Raw genomic sequence first — 20,267 nt, 5'->3', positions numbered from 1 at the left:
GAGACTGCAGGGGGAGTGGTCTGGCTTTCCACTCCCCACGTGATTCTGCCCTTCCATAGAGCATTTCTCTGGGTCACCCTCCTCCTTAGCCCTGGCTGGCCCTTTCCGTCCAAAGGGCTCAGCTAACTCGCACTGTCACCAGCCTGTCCCCACTGTGGATATCAGCATGAAGATTTTCACTGGAGTGTGTCACCCAGTGATGCCATTTGAAGTACATCTTCTGCTGATAAGCGTGGGACCATCTGCTTGGCACATCTCAAATATTTTCAGCAGTGGGAGAGCAGCTCTGCTTTCTTCAAGGAAGGGAGGCTGCAGGCATCCGTGGAGGGGATGTCGGGACTGGAGACCCTGCAGGGCGGCGGGGCAGCGGTGCCCCAGGACGTGAAGGGGAAGCTTCCTTGCTACCGCCTCTGACCTCCCTGAGCAAATGGAGCTAGTGAGTCTGCACCCTGTTTTTTATTGCTCAGCTGCCCTGACAACGAGAGTAAGACTTTCTCTCTTCAGAAAGCTATTGCCCGGGCAACTCCTTCCGTGCTGGTTGTTTTATGTCTGTTGTGTGTTGGTGAAAGCTCTCTCTCCTGCCTTTGTTTTGGAAAATTTGCTTATTTGCCAGGTGAACTGTCCCCAAGACACTGCTTTTCAACTTCAGGTTGAAACTTCTGTGTTAGCTTTTTCTTTTTGACTCATGACAGGGGCAAGAAAATTAGGATCAGTTCATGGGTCTGATGAAGGACTTGGATGTGTTCCAGGGAGTTTAGTTGGATATTATGAATAAGTAGTTGGGGTTTGAAAGGGTTGTTGCCATACTCGATTCCTGTGGGAAATGGCTTGACTAGAAGCACTGGGCAAAGACAGAGGCAGGCTGGATTAGTTTTTCTCTGCCTTTCCTTAGTGGGCACCAGCATCGGTACCAGCTTCTGATGCTTTTAAAGTCAGATGTCCAGCCCACAGGTGGCAAGGTCGTATTGAAAGGAATCTCCTGTTCAGTACTGATCTTTGATGTGAGTATCTGGGCAATATTTCCCAGGCAGGGTGGGTAGGGGTGATTTAGGGAGAAGCGTGTATAGGATGTTGTCCAGTTGCTACGTAAGCAACAATGAGAAGGTGGTAGCAAGCCTGCCTCTCGAGCAGGGCTTCTCAACCTTGGTGCTGTGACATTTTGGGCCAGATAATTCTTTGCCTTGGGGAGCTGTTGTGTGTATTATAGGATGTTTAGCACCATCCCTAGCCTTCACCCACTAGATGCCCGTAGAACCCTCCTCTCAGCTGTGGCAACCCAAATCTCCGGATGTGGATGAAATCACCCCCTGCCCCGCTGTGCCCTGAGACCAGGACTCTAAGTTGACCGTGCTGTGTACTTGGTGGGAGGGGACAAAGTTCTGCTTCTGTGCAGATGGCTAAGTGTGAGGGAGCAGGGGTGAGGCCTTAACACCGGGACAGATGTGCCCCTGTTCTGCACATTCCCAGCAGCTCCCTCACCTGCCATGGAGATTCCGTCTCACAGATGGGTCTCTGTTTGTCCGGGTCGCTGCACACACACAGAGGACACAGTCTGTCCTCTCCTCTGGAGCTGCACACCCCGCCTGGGGGCCGCGCTCTCTTTCTGGTTGCCGAGGAACAGGAGGTTTCAGATGACCCTCCCTGGAACCCTAGTTTTGTTGGCTTTTCTCTTTTTTCTTTGCCTTTCCTTTCCTTTCTCCTCCTGCTCTCCCTCCCTCCCTCCCTTCTTCCCCTTCCTTCCTTCCTTCCTTCCTTTTTCTTCTTTCTTTCTTTCTTTCTTCTAAGAGTAATCTTCTAAGATCTGGAATCCAGGGCCATGGGGGGACTATGACCAACTGGACGGGAATGTGGAAGGGGCGTTTGCTTCTTAGATCTCTAGAGAAAACATTAGCAAGCATCAATGGTAGCACATAAAACTCTCTACCTTCCACCTCAGTGATGCTGAGAAAACCACAACTCTGCCTTCTTTGATTCTCTTTGCTTTCCTACCAACTCCACTGTCCATCTATTCCTCTCCCTTTTGTTGAGAGAGAAATGCAGGTAGCGATTTCAAGTAGAAAGTCCACATCCTTAAACATCATGGAAACCACCATGCTTGTTTCCTCTGCTGATTCATTGTCTCAGTTTGGCATTTCCATGAGACTTCTGTGAAAAGCACTTCTTAATATCTAGCTTTCCTTACAACCTAGCTTTCCAGAAATACATTAAAATGCCAATTATGTGAAACAACTGCTATTCAGAGGGGCTGCACTACTTTGCTTAGAACACACATCTCATTGTCAGTTTAACAGTGTGGCTTCAAGGCAAAGCAGCCTTAGGCGAAGGCAAAAGTCACCTCTGCAGTGTCATTTGGATGTGTCAGACCTCTCTTCTCAAGGATCTCTTTTGCATTCAGATGCCACACTGCCTACAGTTCTTTTGGTTTTGAAGGAGGGAGGTGGGCATTAAGTATATGGTGTATCTACCTGTAGCCAGCCCGGCTTGCCATGGCTTATGTAAGTTGTTAGAGGCTAAGCAGGTGAGGTCAGCCACGTGGGGACAGCCCAGCCAGGGTGAGGATGGTGGGAGTGACATGGCAGGGTGAGGAGGGCATCTGCATGGGAGGTGGAAGGGATAACAAGTTCAGAGCTTCTCCTGGGTGAGGAGTATGTCCTAGGGCAGGGAGCAGGCAAAAGAGGTGAAATGTGTGTGTGTGTGTGTGTGTGTGTGTGTGTGTGTGTGTGTAAAAAGATATAGATATCACTGTGTGTATGTATGAGTATACATATGTACTTATATACATACATTCCCTAGCTCTGTCCACTGAGAAGGCCTGGGGAAAGTGACACCCAAAATAGCAATGAGCACTCCCAGCACCCAAATATTGGCTTCTAAATACCCCTATCAACTAAAAGGAACCAGGACTCCTTGGAGAAATGGCTCATTCTAGGGACTGGTGCAGAGAATGTACAAGATGAATAGTGCCTGATAAAACATCCATTTGTGGGACTTGGAGGACTAGGAAGCACAGAGCAGCAGAGAAGTCTGACTTCTGTTTTGGGCCCGCTGGGGCTAGAGATGTCCAGGTGAGGGTTACAGGGTCTGATATTCTGGGGAGATGTCTGAGTTAGAGCTGAGTATTTGGATTTCATGAGTACTGGTGATTGTTGAACGAGGGATTGGATGAGGCCACCAGGGAGAGTCTATAAAGTACAAAAGGAAGAGGGCCAGGAAGGGAGCCCACTGGCCTAAAGGGCAATGTAAGAAGAGCTCCAGAAAGGAGACAGAGAAGAAGCTGTAGGAAGGGGGAAGAAAGCACGTCTAAGCAATGGTGTCTTTTCAGAGATCCCAGTGAGGAGACATAGAGTAGGGTTCCATTGCACACTTGTGTGTGTGTTGGGGCAGGGTGGGTGAGAGTGAGGTCACCTCTTACTCCCTTTCGGAGGACTTGCCTAAAGGCATGATGTGATGAACGCACCAGCTTATTTCTACTTTTTGTCCTGATGGAAGGATTCACCTGAATTTTAGCCTCTGATAGCAGTTGTAGTTACCTGAATGGGTGAAGTATGGTGCCTTTCATCAATAGGCGTGTTTGTCGATGGTGGTGATGATGATGGATCTCTGTTTCACAGAAGAAGCTGGGACCAGAAGAAACTGAAAACAACTCATTCCTATCTGTTTTTGTTATTGTTATGGGTTTGGCAATGGGAAGATGGCACTTTAATAAATAAAAATCCATCCTCTAACAAATAATATCCATCTTTAATAAACAAAAGGTCCATCCTCTGAGGCTTTTAAGTAAAGCTATTTCTAACAAGTTGGTTGTGGTGATGGCTTCTGATGATAGTAAGGCCATTATTAAATGTCTCAAAAGTTCTACTAGCCATACTGCATGGGGGAGTGAACCTCACACCTAAATAACTATTGACAATAACTGGTGTGGGGAGCAGAAAGAGTGCCCACATGGACCTGGGTGATCTAGGCGCTGGTTCTGACATTGCTTGCTGTTAACTAAATATGTAATCTTTGGCTGCTTGTGAGTTAGCTTCCTCATGGGTAAAATAAAGGGTGGTTTGTGGCATCTACCTTCAAGCTGTAAACCTCCATGATGAACAGAGGACAGGCAGACTTGTAACACTAAGGAAGTGGTTTTATGAAAATGCCAAGTTGCATCCTCTCACATCTCTCAGAAAATACCCAGTCTCTAGGGAAAAAGAATTTGTAACATGTTACAAAGAATTCCTGCAACCCAATAAAAGATGGACAAAGGACATGAAAAAAGAATCCACCAAAGAGGAAATACAAGTGACCAGTTGACGTAAAAGAATATCCAAATTCAATAGCTAAAATAAATGCAAATGAAAACAAAGTATCTTTTTATTACCTATTAAAGTGGGACTTTTAAACAATGGAGAAGTTGTGGGGGAGAAAAGCATATATATATTCTGTGAAAAAGCAATTTTGTATCTTGATATCAGTGAAATTGGTAGTGTTTTTGGCAGACAATTTGTTAATGTTTTAAAATCTTGAAAAATATTTATATCCTATGATCCAGCAATTCCACTTTTAGAAATTTATCCTAGGAAAATAATTAAAAGTGTGCACAAATTTGCAGCCAAGAAAGGTCATTACATGTTTTGTTTTTCTAAAAAATAACCATGAAAAATCAGAAGCAACTGGCACATCAAGGTTAGAGGATTACTCAAAATAAATCATGGAACATCTAAATAGTGACTATTAAAGTTTTTAGAGTGTATTCTGACAAAGAAAATGTTTACAATATATTGAGTGGAAAAAAAAAATACCAGAACAGATTATAAAATGTAATCTCAATTTTAAAAAACAGTGTGAGACATTGGAAAAAGACTAAAAGGAAATATACCCCAGAATGTTAAATTAGATTAATTTTGGGTAGTGGTTTTATTGTAATTTTTTTCCCCACTGAATTTTCCGGGAACACATATTGTTTTATAATTAGAAGAAAAGGCAATGAAAAGATTTTAAATATCTGTATTTCCTGTTAAGATTACACAGACTATAAAATGAGCCTGTCGTGGTGGGCGTTTTTTCAGTGGACGAGACTTAGTCTTGAGCCCTTGATCGGGGCCGTTCAATTAGGACCTGTGCCAGTTCACTGCACAGAGACGTGTAAATGCAGAGCAGCAGCGACCCCATCTGACACTGGCATAGTCACAACTAGAAAGTAATCAAGTCTTTGGAGGAAAACGTATCCCCTGTAACATCAGGGAATAAGATGCCTTCAATTCCTTGAGTAGGAAGCATTAGAGGCAGACTAGATGGAAAACACGGAATAGGCTATAAAAGGCAAAGTCTTCAAAGCAGTGTCAGGCCCGGGCAGAGTGGGAAACAGCGGGCAGGCAGAACCAAGAGTGCCCAGCGCCGGGCTCCCTCGAACTGGGTGTGAATGTGGCCTTTCACCTTCTCTCTGGCTTCCCATCAGTGGTCTGTAGAGTAGGGGGGGCGGGGGGTTGGTTAGACCAGAGGCTTCCAGACTTGCTTTAAGTGAGAGCCCGGCTCAGCTTCCCGTTCGTGGGGACCTGGATCCCTGCCCTGGGCAGCTGGGACGCCTGCAGGGCCCAGGGAGGCCAGGCACGCGGCAGCGTGAGTGCTGAGGCCTGTGGCATCGTGCGACGGGGTGCCTCTGATTAGCCCTTACTTTCTCCCCTATGAAACAGGGGCACCAATGCCTTCCTTGTCAACCTCCCAAGCCGACGGCAGGATCCAGAGCTGCACAAAGGGAAGAGGTCTTGGCCTCCAGAGGCCCTCCTGGGGGCCCGCTCATGCTTTCTCCCCGGGGATTCCTTCGGGAGCAGGAGGAGCCGGGAGGGCGCCCCTGCGGCGCCACCGGCCGTGCTTGCCGGTGACGATGCCCTTGCCCACTCGGCCCTTTGTCCCCACGGAGGTTCGCGCTGCCGCGGGGCCGTATCACTGGGCACATCAGGAGCTCGGAGGGCTGCGGGGTGAGCTTTCCTCCCACCCCGGGTCGTTACCTCCAGATAACGTGCATCACCGCAGATGCCACTGATGTCGAAAAATGGAGCTGTAGAAAAAAAATATATTGCGTCTCTGGGCGGAAAGCCCACGGTGCCGCCGGGCAGAGGACCAGGCGTGGCGCAGCGGGGGCCGCAGGGCCGGCTGCCTCCAAGGCGCTCCTGCCGGCTCCCTGGAGGGCTGAGGTTTACTTTGGTCCAAGACTGGGAATGTGATTTTTAACAATTTGTCCACTTAAATAAAACCCCTTATAACAGGGCAATTTGGAAAGCTAACTTTAGTTTTTAATGAGAATGAGTTTTAATGGGACTTGAATTTGCTTTCCAGTCACATGGGGATCAAAAATCTGCCTCAGTGTGTGATTCTTGAGTTAGCCTCCCATGCTTACAGAACTTTGCACTAGCTTTGATGGCCCCAGGCAGAGGGGGTGATGTTCTCGCTGGGTACCAGCGTGCTTTCTCAGGACCATGGCAATGGGCTTTATTTCTTGGAATAATTCAGTAAGTATTTGCTGAATGCCTGCTGTGTGCCAAGCTCTGGAGATCCAGATATGAACACGGGAAAGTCCTGGCTCTGAGGAGTTTGCAGTTTAGTGGCGGAGATAGTATTTTAACTCTACTCCCAGGAGTGCAGAGCTATGCAGGTGACACCAGGGTGGGCAAGGGGAGTGTTAGAAAAGGGGGCATGGCAGCGTGAGAGGCTGGGAAGGGTGGACTGGCAGGGGGCAAGGACACAGGGAGACTCACCTGAGTCGAGGCCAGAGGCACAGGAATGGAAGAGGAGCCTGTGGTCCTGGTGGCTTCTGCACCTGCAGTTTGCAACCAGGCAAATGCACAGGAATGAGTGATGTTTGAAGGATCTCATCTGTGTGCCGATTACTGTTTGTTTCATGAAGTTTATTAAAAACTGAAGGCCCTCCAGAACAGAGCACACACAGATCACTCACCTCCACACCCGGAATCAGCCTTGGGTGTGTCCCCGCCAAAGGCTTCCTTTTCCACACACTGCAAACCAGGATCTTTGCCCTCCTGACTGCTGCCCGGCTGCCCCGATCTCGGTCATTGGCAGCAATCTGCACAGTCCGACAGATGGGTCCCTGACTCCTCCCTGCCCTTCAAGGTCTCTGAGGCCTGAGCAGCCCTCTGAAATGTCATGGAAATCCACCCCCTCCTTCAGCCATTATCTGAGTTATCATTTCTCACTAGGGCTATTTCCGCAGCCCCTACTGGCTTCTTTGCGTTGTCCACTATCTGCCCCCATTCAGCCTTTAGACTGTGACCAGGGGGAGCTTTCTGAAACCCAGTTTGGTTTTAGATTCTGAGTCCGAAAGATGTTCTTGTCGGTTTTCTTAAAAATTCTGATTAGGTCCTGATTTTACATTTCTAGTCTTTGGCATGGGTTTGTTATTAAAAGATGAGCACTTTTGACTCCTTGTATAGAGTATTTTGGTTTTGTGATGGCTGTTAAGCCTGCACAGCCCAGTATGGTAGCCACCAGCCACATATAGCTACTGAGCATGAGAAATGTGGCTGAAAGTTTGAAGAAAGATGTGCTGTAAGAGTAAAATACATGCAGGATTTTGAAGACTTAATGTGAAAAAAGAATGTAAAATATCTCATTTATATATATATATACATGTGTTTATTTCCCAGTAAATATCTTTAAACTGAAGTATAATTGACATAATATTGTATTCGTTTCAGGTGTACAACATAGTGATTCAACATTTATATACATTACAAAATGCCCACCTTGGTAAACATAGCTTCCATCTGTTGCCATACGAAGTTACTGCAATATTATTGACCATATTGTCTATGATCACATGTTGAAATGGTATTTTGAACTCAGTGGGTTAAATATGGTGTTAAAATTCCTTTCACCTGTTTCTTTTTAGTTTTTTATATGTGGCTGCTAGAAACTCTTCAGTTATGCAACCAGCTCACCTTGTATTTCTAGATGGTGCTGCTCAGACCTGCTCACCCCTACTTTCTGTGCTTTCTCCTAAAGCACCTCCACCACCAGCAGCCAAACACCCACCTCTGAAGCACATGCCACCCACCTGTGTCACTACGATCCTCCCGGCTCTGTCTGCACACCTTGGGGTTGCTCTCCCAAATTCCCTAAAGATTTTAGCACTGGCTCAGTCTTGTTTTCTAATGACATTTCTGTGCTCCAGCACTGTTCCCAGTGACTTCAACATCCATGTACATAATTCTTCCAATGCTCTGGCTCCGAGTCCTGCTCACACACCTCAGGGGACCTTGTTCCCCCCTACCCTCAGCTTTCCCACAGTTGTGCTACACTCATCAGTATCCGTACGTCCAGACCACACTGCCACAGTCTATCCCAAGCATCCCATTCTCCAGTCCCTCCGCTCTCATCCCCAGCCTGATTTCCCACTTCTCCATCTTTGGTACGCAGACATGGGCAGCCCTCTGACACTGAAGCTCTGCAATCAATGGCTCCCATGGCCTGGTCGCTGTCCTCTCTCTCATGACCTTGCCTGTCTCCCAACCCCATTGAATTCCCTAGCCCATCACCACAGCCATTCATGGCCCCCACTCTGCTGCACCCAGACTGGTAATACCCCCCAGCCCTGGGTAAATCCAACTCCCCTGTTTTGCTGTGCCCACATCTTGGTGCCGAACTACAGCTGCATTCATAAATCTTGAGCACCAGCCTAGGCAGGCTCTGATTTTGCCAAGCAATCCGACTCTTCATAAATTTCTCTTGTCCTTCCCTCTTTCACTTGATTATTTCACAACCTGCCCTTTCTCTCTAAATCCTCTACCTCTCCTCACTTTTAGCTGATGACCTGCCTTACTTTGCTGGAAAAAGAAGACACTGCATTCCGAAGAGAACTTCTAACTTCTAACACTTCTGCTGTCACTCTGTCCACCTAGCTGCATCTTTAACCACATGCTCTGCTTCCTTCTGTTCCCAGGAATAAATTATGCTACCAGCGAAGACCAGCAATTCTACCAAGCTATAGACATAAGTCATGAACCATTCACTGTTTTCTCTCTACTGGAAAATTCTTACCAGCTTAACAACTCATTATAACCCGCAGCCCTGTCCAATCACTGCTGCACTTATGCTTGAATTTACAGGCAACGTCCTCAAAAGGGTTGTTTGTGCTCATGTCTTCACTTACTCTCCTTCCATCCTCTCTGGAATCAACTGGTTTATCAGGCTTTCATTTTCTTCTCTACCGAATCTGCTCAGATCCAGGTCAATGATAATGCTAATGGTCCATTTCCGGTTCTTATCCATCCTGGACATGCAGCTGAAGTTAGCACAGGCGATCACACTCCCTCCTTCTCGAAACACCTTCTTTGCTGCCTGGTCACCCTCTCCCTTGGCTGTCCTCTACCTCTCTGTCAGGTCCTTGCTTTTTTTTGCTTCTTTCTCCTCCCCCGGAATCTAAACTTTGAAGTGCCCCAAGGCTCAGTTCTTGAACTTCTTGTCCTTCTTTGTCACCCATATTTCGTAGATAATCTCATTCAGCCTCATGATTTTAAATTCCACCTTTTGTGTACATCCTCCATCTGCCCCCCAGCTCCTGACACTACTAGACATCTCCATTTGGTGGCTGCATACGCTTTCAAACTCCTATGTTTCCTCCTAGCCTGATGCACCTGTACCCTGTCCATTCAGCAAATGCCTGAAGCCTTATTCTTTCTACAATAACATATGTCTCATCCATCAGCAAATCGAATTGCATCCCACATCCAACCACATCTTATCACCTCCACAACCACATTCTGGTCCGGGCCACACTCCATGCTTTACTGTTCTCTGTGGCACTTGTTGGGAGCTGGCAGTTTATTTGTTGTTATTGTTATTTGCTCACTGACTACCTTCCCACTGGAACACAAACCCTAAGAGGTCGGTGCTTTGTCTGTTTCATTCACTGCTTTATTCCAGTGCTTAGAACAGTGCCTGGCATGAAGGGGGCACTGAATAAATATTTGGTGGGTGAATTTGGGGAACATGGCTGTCTTTCCCACAAACTTCTAACAAGGGCTGCTGTCTTGAGCAGGTCCTCGGTCAGCCGTGCCATGGTGTTGCGAATTCTCGTCTGGGTGTTGGGCTCCTGAGGGTGCTGGGGCCTATATCTATAGGCATATATCTATATATTAGATGAAAAATATTCTGTCTAATTATGAAATGAAAGGAGAAGCTGCCCCATTGAAAATAACTTGCAGTATCTCATCAGAACAGCTGAGGAAGTTTGCTGGGGATGGGGGTAGAGGGGCAGGGCGGTGGGGGCAGGACCTCCCGGCTCCCGTCACACCACTGGGAGGGGGCCACCCTTTTCACCCACCCACCTGCTAGTCCAGGTTTTAGGCACAGCTGAGCCGAGATCAAAACTCAGAGCCCTGCCAGGGCTGCAGTTCTATCAGCTCAGTCCTGGAAACTTCTGATGTCACCCCAGACATTCAGGCTTCTCAAAGTGCCACATCTGTGTTCTGCTCTGCATCAGGTGAGCTCATAAGGAAAAGGCAGATACTTACTAATTAAAAGTATTGTTTTGATCAACTTCCAAAAGATTAATTATTGTGCACAGATAAGGGCCCTGGTCTGCAAGAATGAAATTCAAAATCAAAGAACAATATTTTGCCACCACCCAACAAACAACCTCCACTAAAACTTAACATCAACAAAGTCAAGGACACGTTGGGGTTGGAACAAGAGGAGGGATCACCAGCTGCCTCCTTTTCCTTCCTCCAGTGGGGAAGTGGCTTATGAATATTTGTTACATAACAGAAAGAGGCTGGGGACTGTGCGTATATTTATTTTGCAATGCGTAAAGTATGAGAGTCTTCCTTTGCAGTCTCAAATATTTATCATTTCTATTGGTTTCAGGCTAGTGCTTTGTTTACAGTCTGTCAGTAGTGTTTTCCTGCATGGTCTGGCCTGTGCGGAAGTGAATGCATCTTGTTAAGGCTCACGCTCTGTTACTCAGAGTTGGTCTGCATGGCACACCTAGTCTGAGGAGGTGCCCAGCTTTGTCACAGATATTGAGGCCACAAAAAATAAATACCTTCTAATTGTTCACACTTTCAAAAATATTGGTACACTACTGAACACCATTTTGCTAACGATTGCCTCTCATTTACCCATTGTCTATGGCACTTTCTGCATTAGAAAATGTCAACAACAACATTGCCCAAACATGTATCTTCTCATCACATTTTAATGCAGTTAACCTGGTTCCTCAGGCCAGGTGACAGAGGCACAGAAGACGAAATGATTTTCCACATGCCATTCTGAAATCTTGGGCCAGACTGGAAACAGACCCCAGGAATGCTGACCCTCCTGCTTTGCCTGACCACGTCTGGCACTGAGCCACAGCAAGTAACAACAGAGGATTAAAGGCTGTTGCGAGATCAGCAAGCCATTAAGTCGGTTCTCTTTTCTGTTTGATTTTATAATCATTAGAAGGAGAAGTTTACAGTCTATTAAACACCTTTCAAAAATAACATGATAGCTACAATCCATAGCTGAAATTCCACCTTTTACTCCAATGCATCAATTTTCTTTTTCTGCCCTTTCCTTTTTCTTTTTTTTTCTCACTTAGTTACAGAAAATTACGTGAAGAGCCCCAGCCTGAGGCTTCCTCATGGATGAGCTGAACGTGACGACTTTGGTCCTTGAGCCCACGAACACCTCGGCTGTCCGGAACCCGTCCGCTGGGGGCACACGCCAGGGAATCCCAGCTGTGCACTGGGCCATCCTGAGCATTTCTCCCCTGGGCTTTGCTGAGAATGGAGTCCTCCTCTGGTTCCTCTGCTTCCGGATGAGAAGGAATCCCTTCACAGTGTATATCACGCACCTGTCCATCGCGGACATCTCGTTACTTCTTTGTATTTTTATTCTGTCTGTTGACTACGCTTTAGATCATGAGCTCTCTTCTAGCTATTATTACACAATTGTCACATTATCAGTGACATTTCTGTTTGGCTACAACACAGGCCTCTACCTGCTGACAGCCATTAGTGTGGAAAGGTGCCTGTCGGTCCTGTACCCCATCTGGTATCGATGTCGTCGCCCCAAGCATCAGTCAGCATCAGTCTGCGCGCTCCTGTGGGCACTTTCTTGCATGGTGACCACCATGGAGTATGTCATGTGTATTGACACTGAAGGGCGGGGTCCCTCTCGAAGTGACTGCAGGGCAGTGATCATCTTTATAGCCATTCTGAGCTTCCTGGTCTTCACTCCACTCATGCTGGTGTCCAGCACTATCCTGGTGGTTAAGATCCGAAAGAACACGTGGGCGTCCCGGTCCTCGAAGCTCTACCGAGTCATCCCAGCCACCATTGTCACATTCCTCGTCTTCGCCATGCCCATGAGGCTCCTCTACCTGCTCTACTACGAGTACTGGTCCACGCTCGGGAACATGCACCACATTTCTCTTCTCTTTTCCACCATCAATAGCAGTGCCAACCCTTTCATTTACTTCTTTGTGGGCAGCAGTAGGAAGAAACGGTTCAAGGAGTCCTTAAAAGTGGTTCTGACCAGGGCTTTCAAAGATGAAATGCAATCCAGGCGCCAGGAAGACAATGGCAATACCATCACGATTGAGACTGTTGTCTGAGGACACGGAGGGAAACAGTGGACATAAATGGTGGGGCACAGATGATCTGTAGTGTGTGCTTGGAGCATGACTTAAGGGTCTCCTAAATATCATACAGAAGGACACCCCACCCCATATGCATGAGATACTAATCAACGATGAGATTGTTCTCCTGCACTGCGTCTTCTGGAAATGCCTAAACATATGTTGGACCTCTGTCGTTTCTGTACCTATCACAAACACTCCTGTTCTTTCTCAGCTCTTCTGGCAGCATTTGAACCATAAACATGACCATGGTTCCTACCATGAACCATGACAGTTACTCTAGCAGGAAGGTTTGCAGAGGTGTACAGGGAAGGTAGTGAAAGTATTTCTTGGAACTTGAAGAGACAGAGCTGTGTACCAAGAGCAGCATGGGTTTGGAAGTCAGGTCAACTCTGTCATTTGCTGCCTGTGTGACATCAGGCAAGTGACTTAACTTCTCAGCACCTCATTTCCTCACTTATAAAATGTTTGATTGCAATAGTCCATTCCTGCCGGGCTTGTGGCAAGGATGAAAAGGGAAGCTAAGGTGTGTGTAGCTCTGGGCACATTGTCGACATTCAGTGACCATCAGCCTCGCCTCACTCCTTTAAGTGGAAGAAGAAACACATATTTCTGTTTTGTAAAGCACACACACATGAACACACACACAGCTCTATCACGTACAAATATTGTTACATGTTTTTAAATATTGAATGTATGTGTACAGAAGTCTTTCTCCCTGCAGAGTGAAAGCATTTCACCACGCCTCTATTGAAAATATCTGCAGTGTTATACCACCCAGCCGCATGTTAGGGCACTATTTCAGGTCGCAAAGAAACACGTTGGGCCTCCAGTTTCTCATGGCTTCCCTGCCCTCTGTGGGAAAGCTTGATGCAATGAGAGTCTGCTTTGAAATCCTTTGTTTGATAGAAGTTGTCATGAATGGAACTTAATTCATGAGTTGGTGAGGGTGATAGTATTTTGGGGGGCCCCCACCCCCATAAACATATGTGGTAGGTTATTGATGGCCACACATCCTCACCTGCAGCCAGGTATAGGCTTCTGCCACCCCCAACCCCCGGCCTCCCCCACCCCAGCATTTCTTTGGGTCATTCCTGGGAGGAGGCTCGGCAGGAGGGGCTGATGGCCACATCCTGAAGGGAGCCGAACGTTCTTCCCAAAATGGATCTTTGAGGATGTCCTCAGGAGCTTAGTGGTCTGCTGCTTGCCTGCCAGGACTTCAGGCAGCACGTCCTAGGTTTGAGCTGGGAAGCCTGTCGTGGCTACATCGCCCTGTTTAATTCCCTTCTGCCCTTTCCAGATGCCCCATGACCAGCTTGTTCATGCCCATAAAAGGGCCCCTTAGTGTTTATTCTAACTGTCTCCAATGGGTCAGAGAAGCCGTGAGCAAAAGGTTCTCTGTCGCCACCTGTCTCTTGTCTGTCCTCTTTCTTCTGAAAGTATCAATCACTGTAACCAAGGGGCAGCTCCGTGGTGGGGAGGGGTGTGGGTCTCCCCACCCCTCCACACTCGGATGCAGCAGCTTTAAGTGTGTGCTGACATCTGATTCAGAATCGAGGCAGCTTGCTTTCGGAAGCCCAGATGGGCGTGGAGTGATGACATTTAGAATGATCTTGTTTTCGATTGAAAACAGAGCGTCTTTCCCAGGAAAGGACAGGATGCGAGATCAGACGGCCCTCCTCTGTTTCCCGCCATCGGCGATGCTCGGCCTCCCCAGGGGTGGGGGAAAAGGATCAACCCCATGTTGTCTCAAAGGGACCTGGGTCTGGAAGAGAACCTAAAGGCTCTTAGGAACATGGAATTTTCACGCAAGGCAAATACAGTAAATTGGTGGGAAGCCTCCATTTATTGCACATAAAGCGGGGAAATTGAATGTGCTACTAAATGAAATTCTTCTAACCCTTAAAGGAGTCAGGCCTTGCAAAGAGACAGTTTGACACATCTCTCTCCCTTTACCTAAACCCATCCCCAGAAGTGAACTATAAGGTTGGAACTAAAACAGGAAGATTTAAGTAAATATGCAGACTAGATGATGCACACCCTGGGAACATTTAGACCCACTTGCCCGAGTCATCATGCATTAGGGGGCACCATTTCTGAGAATTCTCTGGGCACGGGGGGAGGCCATTCGGGTGTAAAGTCTGTGCTTGACCAAGAGGGCAAGCATTCATGGAAGGCCTTCTCTGCCAAACTGCACGGTGTGAACAAGGCCCAGACAAGCAAGCTGCAGCCACTGTGGTCTAGACTAGCAGTGTGTACCCGCAGCTCCAAGCTGTGCACAAAGCAATGTCAGGACGTGGTGATAAATAGAGTCGTGTGGCAGTCAGCAGGAAGGTGAGATCATGTCTTTCTTAGGAAAAGGGAATGGTTCATGGAGGTGCCCTTTGGTTGCTGATAGGCAGGGGCTCAAGGAACTGAGGGGGGAGGGAGAGGATTCCAGGCAGGGGGCAGGTGTGAGAGGCATGGCCACGTGGGAGAAGCAAGGCCAGGCACTGTCCCCTTTTCGGATTTGCTGGAGAAGTGGGCCCTGGCAGCTCCTGTGGCCCTACTCGCCACCCCTCGTCTCTCTGTTGCTGTTATCTTTGGCCTTCTGGCCTAACATTCCTCAAGCTCCTTGGGATAGAGCCCGCAGGCCTGCTCTCCCGTCTGTGCCGTCTCCCAGCCTGGCCGTGGGTGGTGTTCGGCTTCCTACTGGCCTCTGTCTTTACGTCGATGCAAGTGGCTCTCAGCTCCTCTCCTTTCTGAGCGATGCTCTGAGCCTCATTGCAACACAACCAATCTACTTCTGAAAATGACAATCCCACGGCCCCACCATCTGCCCCTGCTCTCCTGTCCTTCCCATCGGTCACTCACTCCTACCACCCTGAATTTCTGCACGAGGACCTCTTGTCTCTACCGTTGATAATGTATGAGTCATTTGCCGCATGTACGTGTACCCCTGCGTCATCTGTGTCCCTGTGGGCTCAGACCTCTGGTGCCCCTTGCTGTGCAGGGAGTGCCCTGCGGTCAGAGCAGGCCGTACAGTCAGTCCCAACCACCGGTGCCTCTTGATGGCCCATGAGCCTCTTCCCCAGGCCTCTTGTCGGCCTCCCATCGGCCTTTGCTCTCCTCACTACCTGGCTTCGTGGTCTCCGAACAACACCAGGGCCTTAGGCACCAGCTCTCAGCAACTCTTCCAGAATGACGCCTCAACCTGCTCCTTCTCTCCTTTTCTCCGATTTGCTGATTTCTCTCCTTTTCCAGTACTTCCTGTCCACCAGCCTTCCAGACAACAATCTTATTCCAGTATTAGCAGACAAAGTGTTTTTGCTTCTAGGTCAAAAAAGCCAAGTCCTTGTAGCGTTTTCCAAGGTTCTCTGCAATCGGCTCCTCCTGACACTATTGGGCTAGGGTGGCCCAGTCTCCAGCCTCACCACCTCCTTGCAGTTCTTTGAAAAGGCCAAGCACACTCCTCTGGGCCTTTCCCTTGGCTATTCCTTCCCCCTGCGATGCCCGGCCCCCGAGTCTCTGCTCCCCTCCCTCCTGCCCAGGGCTGTGGAGGGCTCCCCTGCCACCCACACACAGCTACCCCTCTGCTCCCTGTGCTCCCCTTGTCACCACCATCGTATGCCACACGGATGTGCTTGTTTGTCATACCAGGGGACACACTCCTGGGGGCTGCCTGTGCTCTGGCTGTGGCCACAGGAGGGCCGAGGAGGTGGAGGCCCTTCTCCCGCCACAGAAGTCCCACCCAAACCCTGCCACAGGCTCCAGTTGCCCCTTAGTGCAGCCAGTCACACAGGAAGGCCGTTCCCCACGGCCGGCTCAGCGCCTTCCCGTCTCCCCCACTCACCGGCAGCCTTCCGCAAGGCTCTGCCGTGCTCCCGGTCCACGCTGTCTCGGGCTCCGTCCCGATGCACCTGTCCACACTGGCCGGCTGGCCTGCCACCTGGCTGCCATGCTGCCATGTCAGAATGGGCCGGAGGAATATGAGCAACTTGCCCTTGCCACCCCAGTGGGCTCTGTTCTACCTATTCCTTTTTTGGCCTTTCACATGCTGACCATACTCTTAGTGAAAACATCTCTGTTCTTGATGGCCGTGAGCCACATTCCCCTTCAGCTCTCATTTTCTGTCCTAGCTTCCCTATTCCGGCTCTGTCATCTCCCCACTGCCCTTCCTGGCTGCTCCCTCAAGTGGCTGTGTTTTCCACCATCTGGTGGCTGGGCTCCACACACCCTCCCTGGGTATCCTGAGCCACCAACGCCCATGTATTTGTGACCCGTACTTCTGCACTGAGTGGTCAGACGCATGGCTGGTCTCCCATCCTGTGCATCCGACCACCTACGGGTCACTGAGCTTGATGTCCTGCAAACACTTCCTGTGCCACCTGCCCGTTTTCCTGCCATTCCTCCTATGTTCCTTCTTTGCTGAATGACACATGAACCACCCTGACACCAAGTGATGCTATTCCCTTTGTGTAGATTGCCCTTCCCTCGTTTTAGTCCAGCAAATGCTATGTGTCCCTCCACACCCAGCTCATCCACCATCCACTCGGAGTGGCTTCCTGGAACCTGACTCCCTTGTTGGCCATTCACACCTTGGCTTTCCCAGTTTTGCACCATCTCATTCCCGTCCTCAGGCTCAGTTGATGGCTTACTTCCCCTTTCACAAGAGTAGAAGCAATAGGAAATCCACACCTGACCAAGGCTGCATCTGCTGGTCCACCTACACCCCTCTGCGCACGGGTTTCTCCCTTCTTACTCCGGGAGAGTGCACCATGCCCCCGGCTAAGGCGGCCCCACACCCGTGTGCTAGCTGCCTTCCCCAGTGACCTTCCCAAGGACTTTTCTCCAGCAAATCTCCCCTCTTTGTCCTGAATCATCGATTTCAGCCCCAGCCAAGAGCAGAGAGATTTCCAGAAAGCCGGATAGGAGAGGTTTGCTGAACTGCTTCATGGGCCTGGATTAGCGTGCCCCCTGCCACTTGCGCCCCTTGTTTTTCTGTAGAAAACATCTCATGCACTGAGACCATGAGGGGACAGCCCAGCTGTCCCCTGTCACACTGCCCCTTCCCAGTGGGGACACAGATGACCTCAGAATGGCCAACTTCCTCCCTGGGGGTGTGTGAGGAGCACCTGGCAGATGTGTTATGGGATTCCTACAATTTCACCACCTCTAAAGTAATTCGTTTAGGCTAAATTCTGAGTTTTCACTCAAACCTCTGTACAATACAGGCCCTCCTGGGAGGGCAGGCACACCAGGTCACAGGTAACCCTTTCCTCCCTGCGAGGAGTCATCCTTGACCCCTTGATGCCACATGCAGGAACTTCTTTTCTTTCGGTGTCGTATTTGACTCAGTAGTACAAGGTTGAGTGGAGAATAAAAATCCTCAAAACATGCAAACATGAATTACCAAATGTGTCCCATTTAAGCTGGTTTCCATCAAGTCTGCCGCCCTGCTGGCAAGATACTGAGAATTCCATGAAGTGCTGATGTAACACCCCAAATGGCTGACCAAAGAACCTGGGGGCAGAGTCAGACCTGTTAGCAGTTGGACTGGAGGGAAATAAAGAATGATGATGGCATGCGAGCTTCCAAAAAGAAAGGTTTTATTATCAAACAGTTGAGGAAGGCTCTTGGGGAAACTGCTTAAGTCCTCAGGTATTACTGTAAAAATTAGTAACCATAAAGTAAAGGATGTCATATCATGATATTATACAATTTTGGCAGAAAAAAATATGCTCAGAGTTATTAACTCTTTTCAGTGATTTAAAACATCAAGATAGTGTCATTTCTCTAGCTTCTAGGGGTTGACTGAGCTCAGCTGGGTGCTTCTTATTTGGGGTCCCTCACGGTTTCCGCTGGAAGACCCAAAGGCCAGGCTGAGTGGGGCATGCATGATGGCACACTCACGTGGGTGACTGGTGGCTGTGGGTGCAGCTGCTGAGGTCGTCCAGATCCTACACTTGGTCTCTTGTTATGGCTAGAGTTTCTCACAACATAGAAACTGTTTTTTGAAAGGAATCCTCCTGGGAATGGGCTTTTCCAAGAGACCAAAAATCAACTACTGATCTCTCACTTATTTAAATGAATTACCACATGGTTGAAGTTACAAGTTATTCCCCCTTGTTTTATTAGGATATAATTGACATAGGATATTGTACTTTTAGGAGTGCAGTATTACAGTAAGTTTTGATAAAGGCAAAGCTAAGCTTTCTTTTCAGGATTTACTATGAAATCTTGGTCCTCATTTTGACAAGATTCCCTTTTAAAGAACTCTTGCTAAAACTCATCATCCTGGGATAAGAAGATTCTCTTGCATTAATTATTATTTTTAAATGTATCCATATGAATGTCAACATGAAGGGTTGAGTTATCAAAGCAGAGCCAGTGTGAATTGTCAATCTACGCAACAAGAAGCTAGTGATTCAAATGGTACAGGCAAAAACAGGCACAAATTCAGTATTCTTTTCCGGAGAAGCCCAAAACTGAGATACAGTTCCTCAGATATCCCCTCCTCCTGCATGAGAACGCAGTTCAATTTCAGAGTGATTGATGAATTTTGAGCCATGCAGATAGACATACTGTTTTCAAAGGAAGGTGTTTAGATTTGGGGCCCCTCCGTTTTGTGTTGTGTTAATTACACACAGAGAGAATGTGTATGTGACTAGTTCCCCCATCTCCAGTCTTCTGTGCCCCATGTATAAATTCAAATTTATTTACAATAACCAATCTTTTTTTTTTTTTACAATAACCAATCTTGACAGATCAGCTATATCCTGCTGGAAGTAGAACTAGTTCCCTGTGTATAACAATTTTACTAAGCAGTCTGATTGATCCTTTGCAAGGAGCATTGGTTGAGGTCATTCATCCCTTGGGGCACTTCCTGTAGGTTGCAGGCCTGCTGCTAATACCTCAGCCAACAAGACTAACTGCCTGAGGCAGAGGCCTCTCTTCCTACAAGGGGAGCAGAGAGAAGGATATTGCCCTTGGCATGAGAAGACTAGGGCTAAAAACCTGACTCTTCCACTTATTAGTTGTGTAAGAGTCTGACAAGTTAATCTTGCTGATATGTAGTTATCATACTGGGTGATTTAGTGGGAGTTCCCCCCAAGGCAGATCCTGAGGCAAGGATTTGGTGCAAGGAATTTATTTAAGAGGTCTTCCTGAGGAGCACGGGGAGGAATGGGGAATTTGAACAGGGAAGGGAGGAAGCCAGCGTAAGGTGAATTAGTGAGGACAGGGCCCAAGGACAGTGGAGAGTCTCTGAGAATCACATCTAGTCCACCTCAGAGCTGCCCTCCCAGTGGGGTGCTGAGCCACCACCTTCTCCCCCTCATAGGTGAGGGTCACTCCTGCAACTCCCAGCTCTTCTGGGTGTGGCCTGTGGCCAGGCGGAGCAGGCTTGGTGGCAAGCCCACCCTGAGGTGCCATGGCCCGGGGAGCCACAGGCAGGTGCGGGATCTGCCTGCGGGTGACCTCAGCGTCCGCTCCAATAGGATAAAAACCACCTGCCTCGCAAAGGAGATGTGCCAGGCAATGTAATGTATGTGAAACTGTGTAAACTGGGAAGCATCCATCAGAGGTTAGTTATTCCTAAGTGCTAAGTGAGAGAAGCCAGGCATACAAGGATGATTACTGTGTGATTGCACTTACATGAGGGGCCTGG

At 48.3% G+C, this 20,267-nt stretch overlaps 1 protein-coding gene across 1 annotated transcript; it reads left to right on the top strand.

The window, feature by feature from the left end:
* The first annotated feature begins 279 nt into the window (after positions 1 to 279).
* MAS1 (MAS1 proto-oncogene, G protein-coupled receptor) lies at positions 280 to 13,985 on the top strand. Its single transcript, XM_036886777.2, has 2 exons — positions 280 to 436; positions 11,579 to 13,985. The coding sequence occupies exon 2, from the start codon at positions 11,621 to 11,623 to the stop codon at positions 12,593 to 12,595; it is 975 nt and encodes a 324-aa protein (XP_036742672.1). The 5' UTR covers positions 280 to 436; positions 11,579 to 11,620; the 3' UTR covers positions 12,596 to 13,985.
* Positions 13,986 to 20,267: the final 6,282 nt, after the last annotated feature.

The sequence above is a fragment of the Manis pentadactyla genome, chromosome 12 (assembly GCF_030020395.1).
Source record: "Manis pentadactyla isolate mManPen7 chromosome 12, mManPen7.hap1, whole genome shotgun sequence".
NCBI classification, from domain to species: Eukaryota; Metazoa; Chordata; class Mammalia; order Pholidota; family Manidae; genus Manis; species Manis pentadactyla.
The sequence above is the reverse complement of the archived record's forward strand: the minus strand, read 5'-3'. Positions and strand labels throughout refer to the sequence as shown.

Bases quoted from the DNA above. Each gene is read 5' to 3' on its own strand.
- MAS1 (XM_036886777.2), top strand. From the start codon at position 11,621: ATGGATGAGCTGAACGTGACGACTTTGGTCCTTGAGCCCACGAACACC.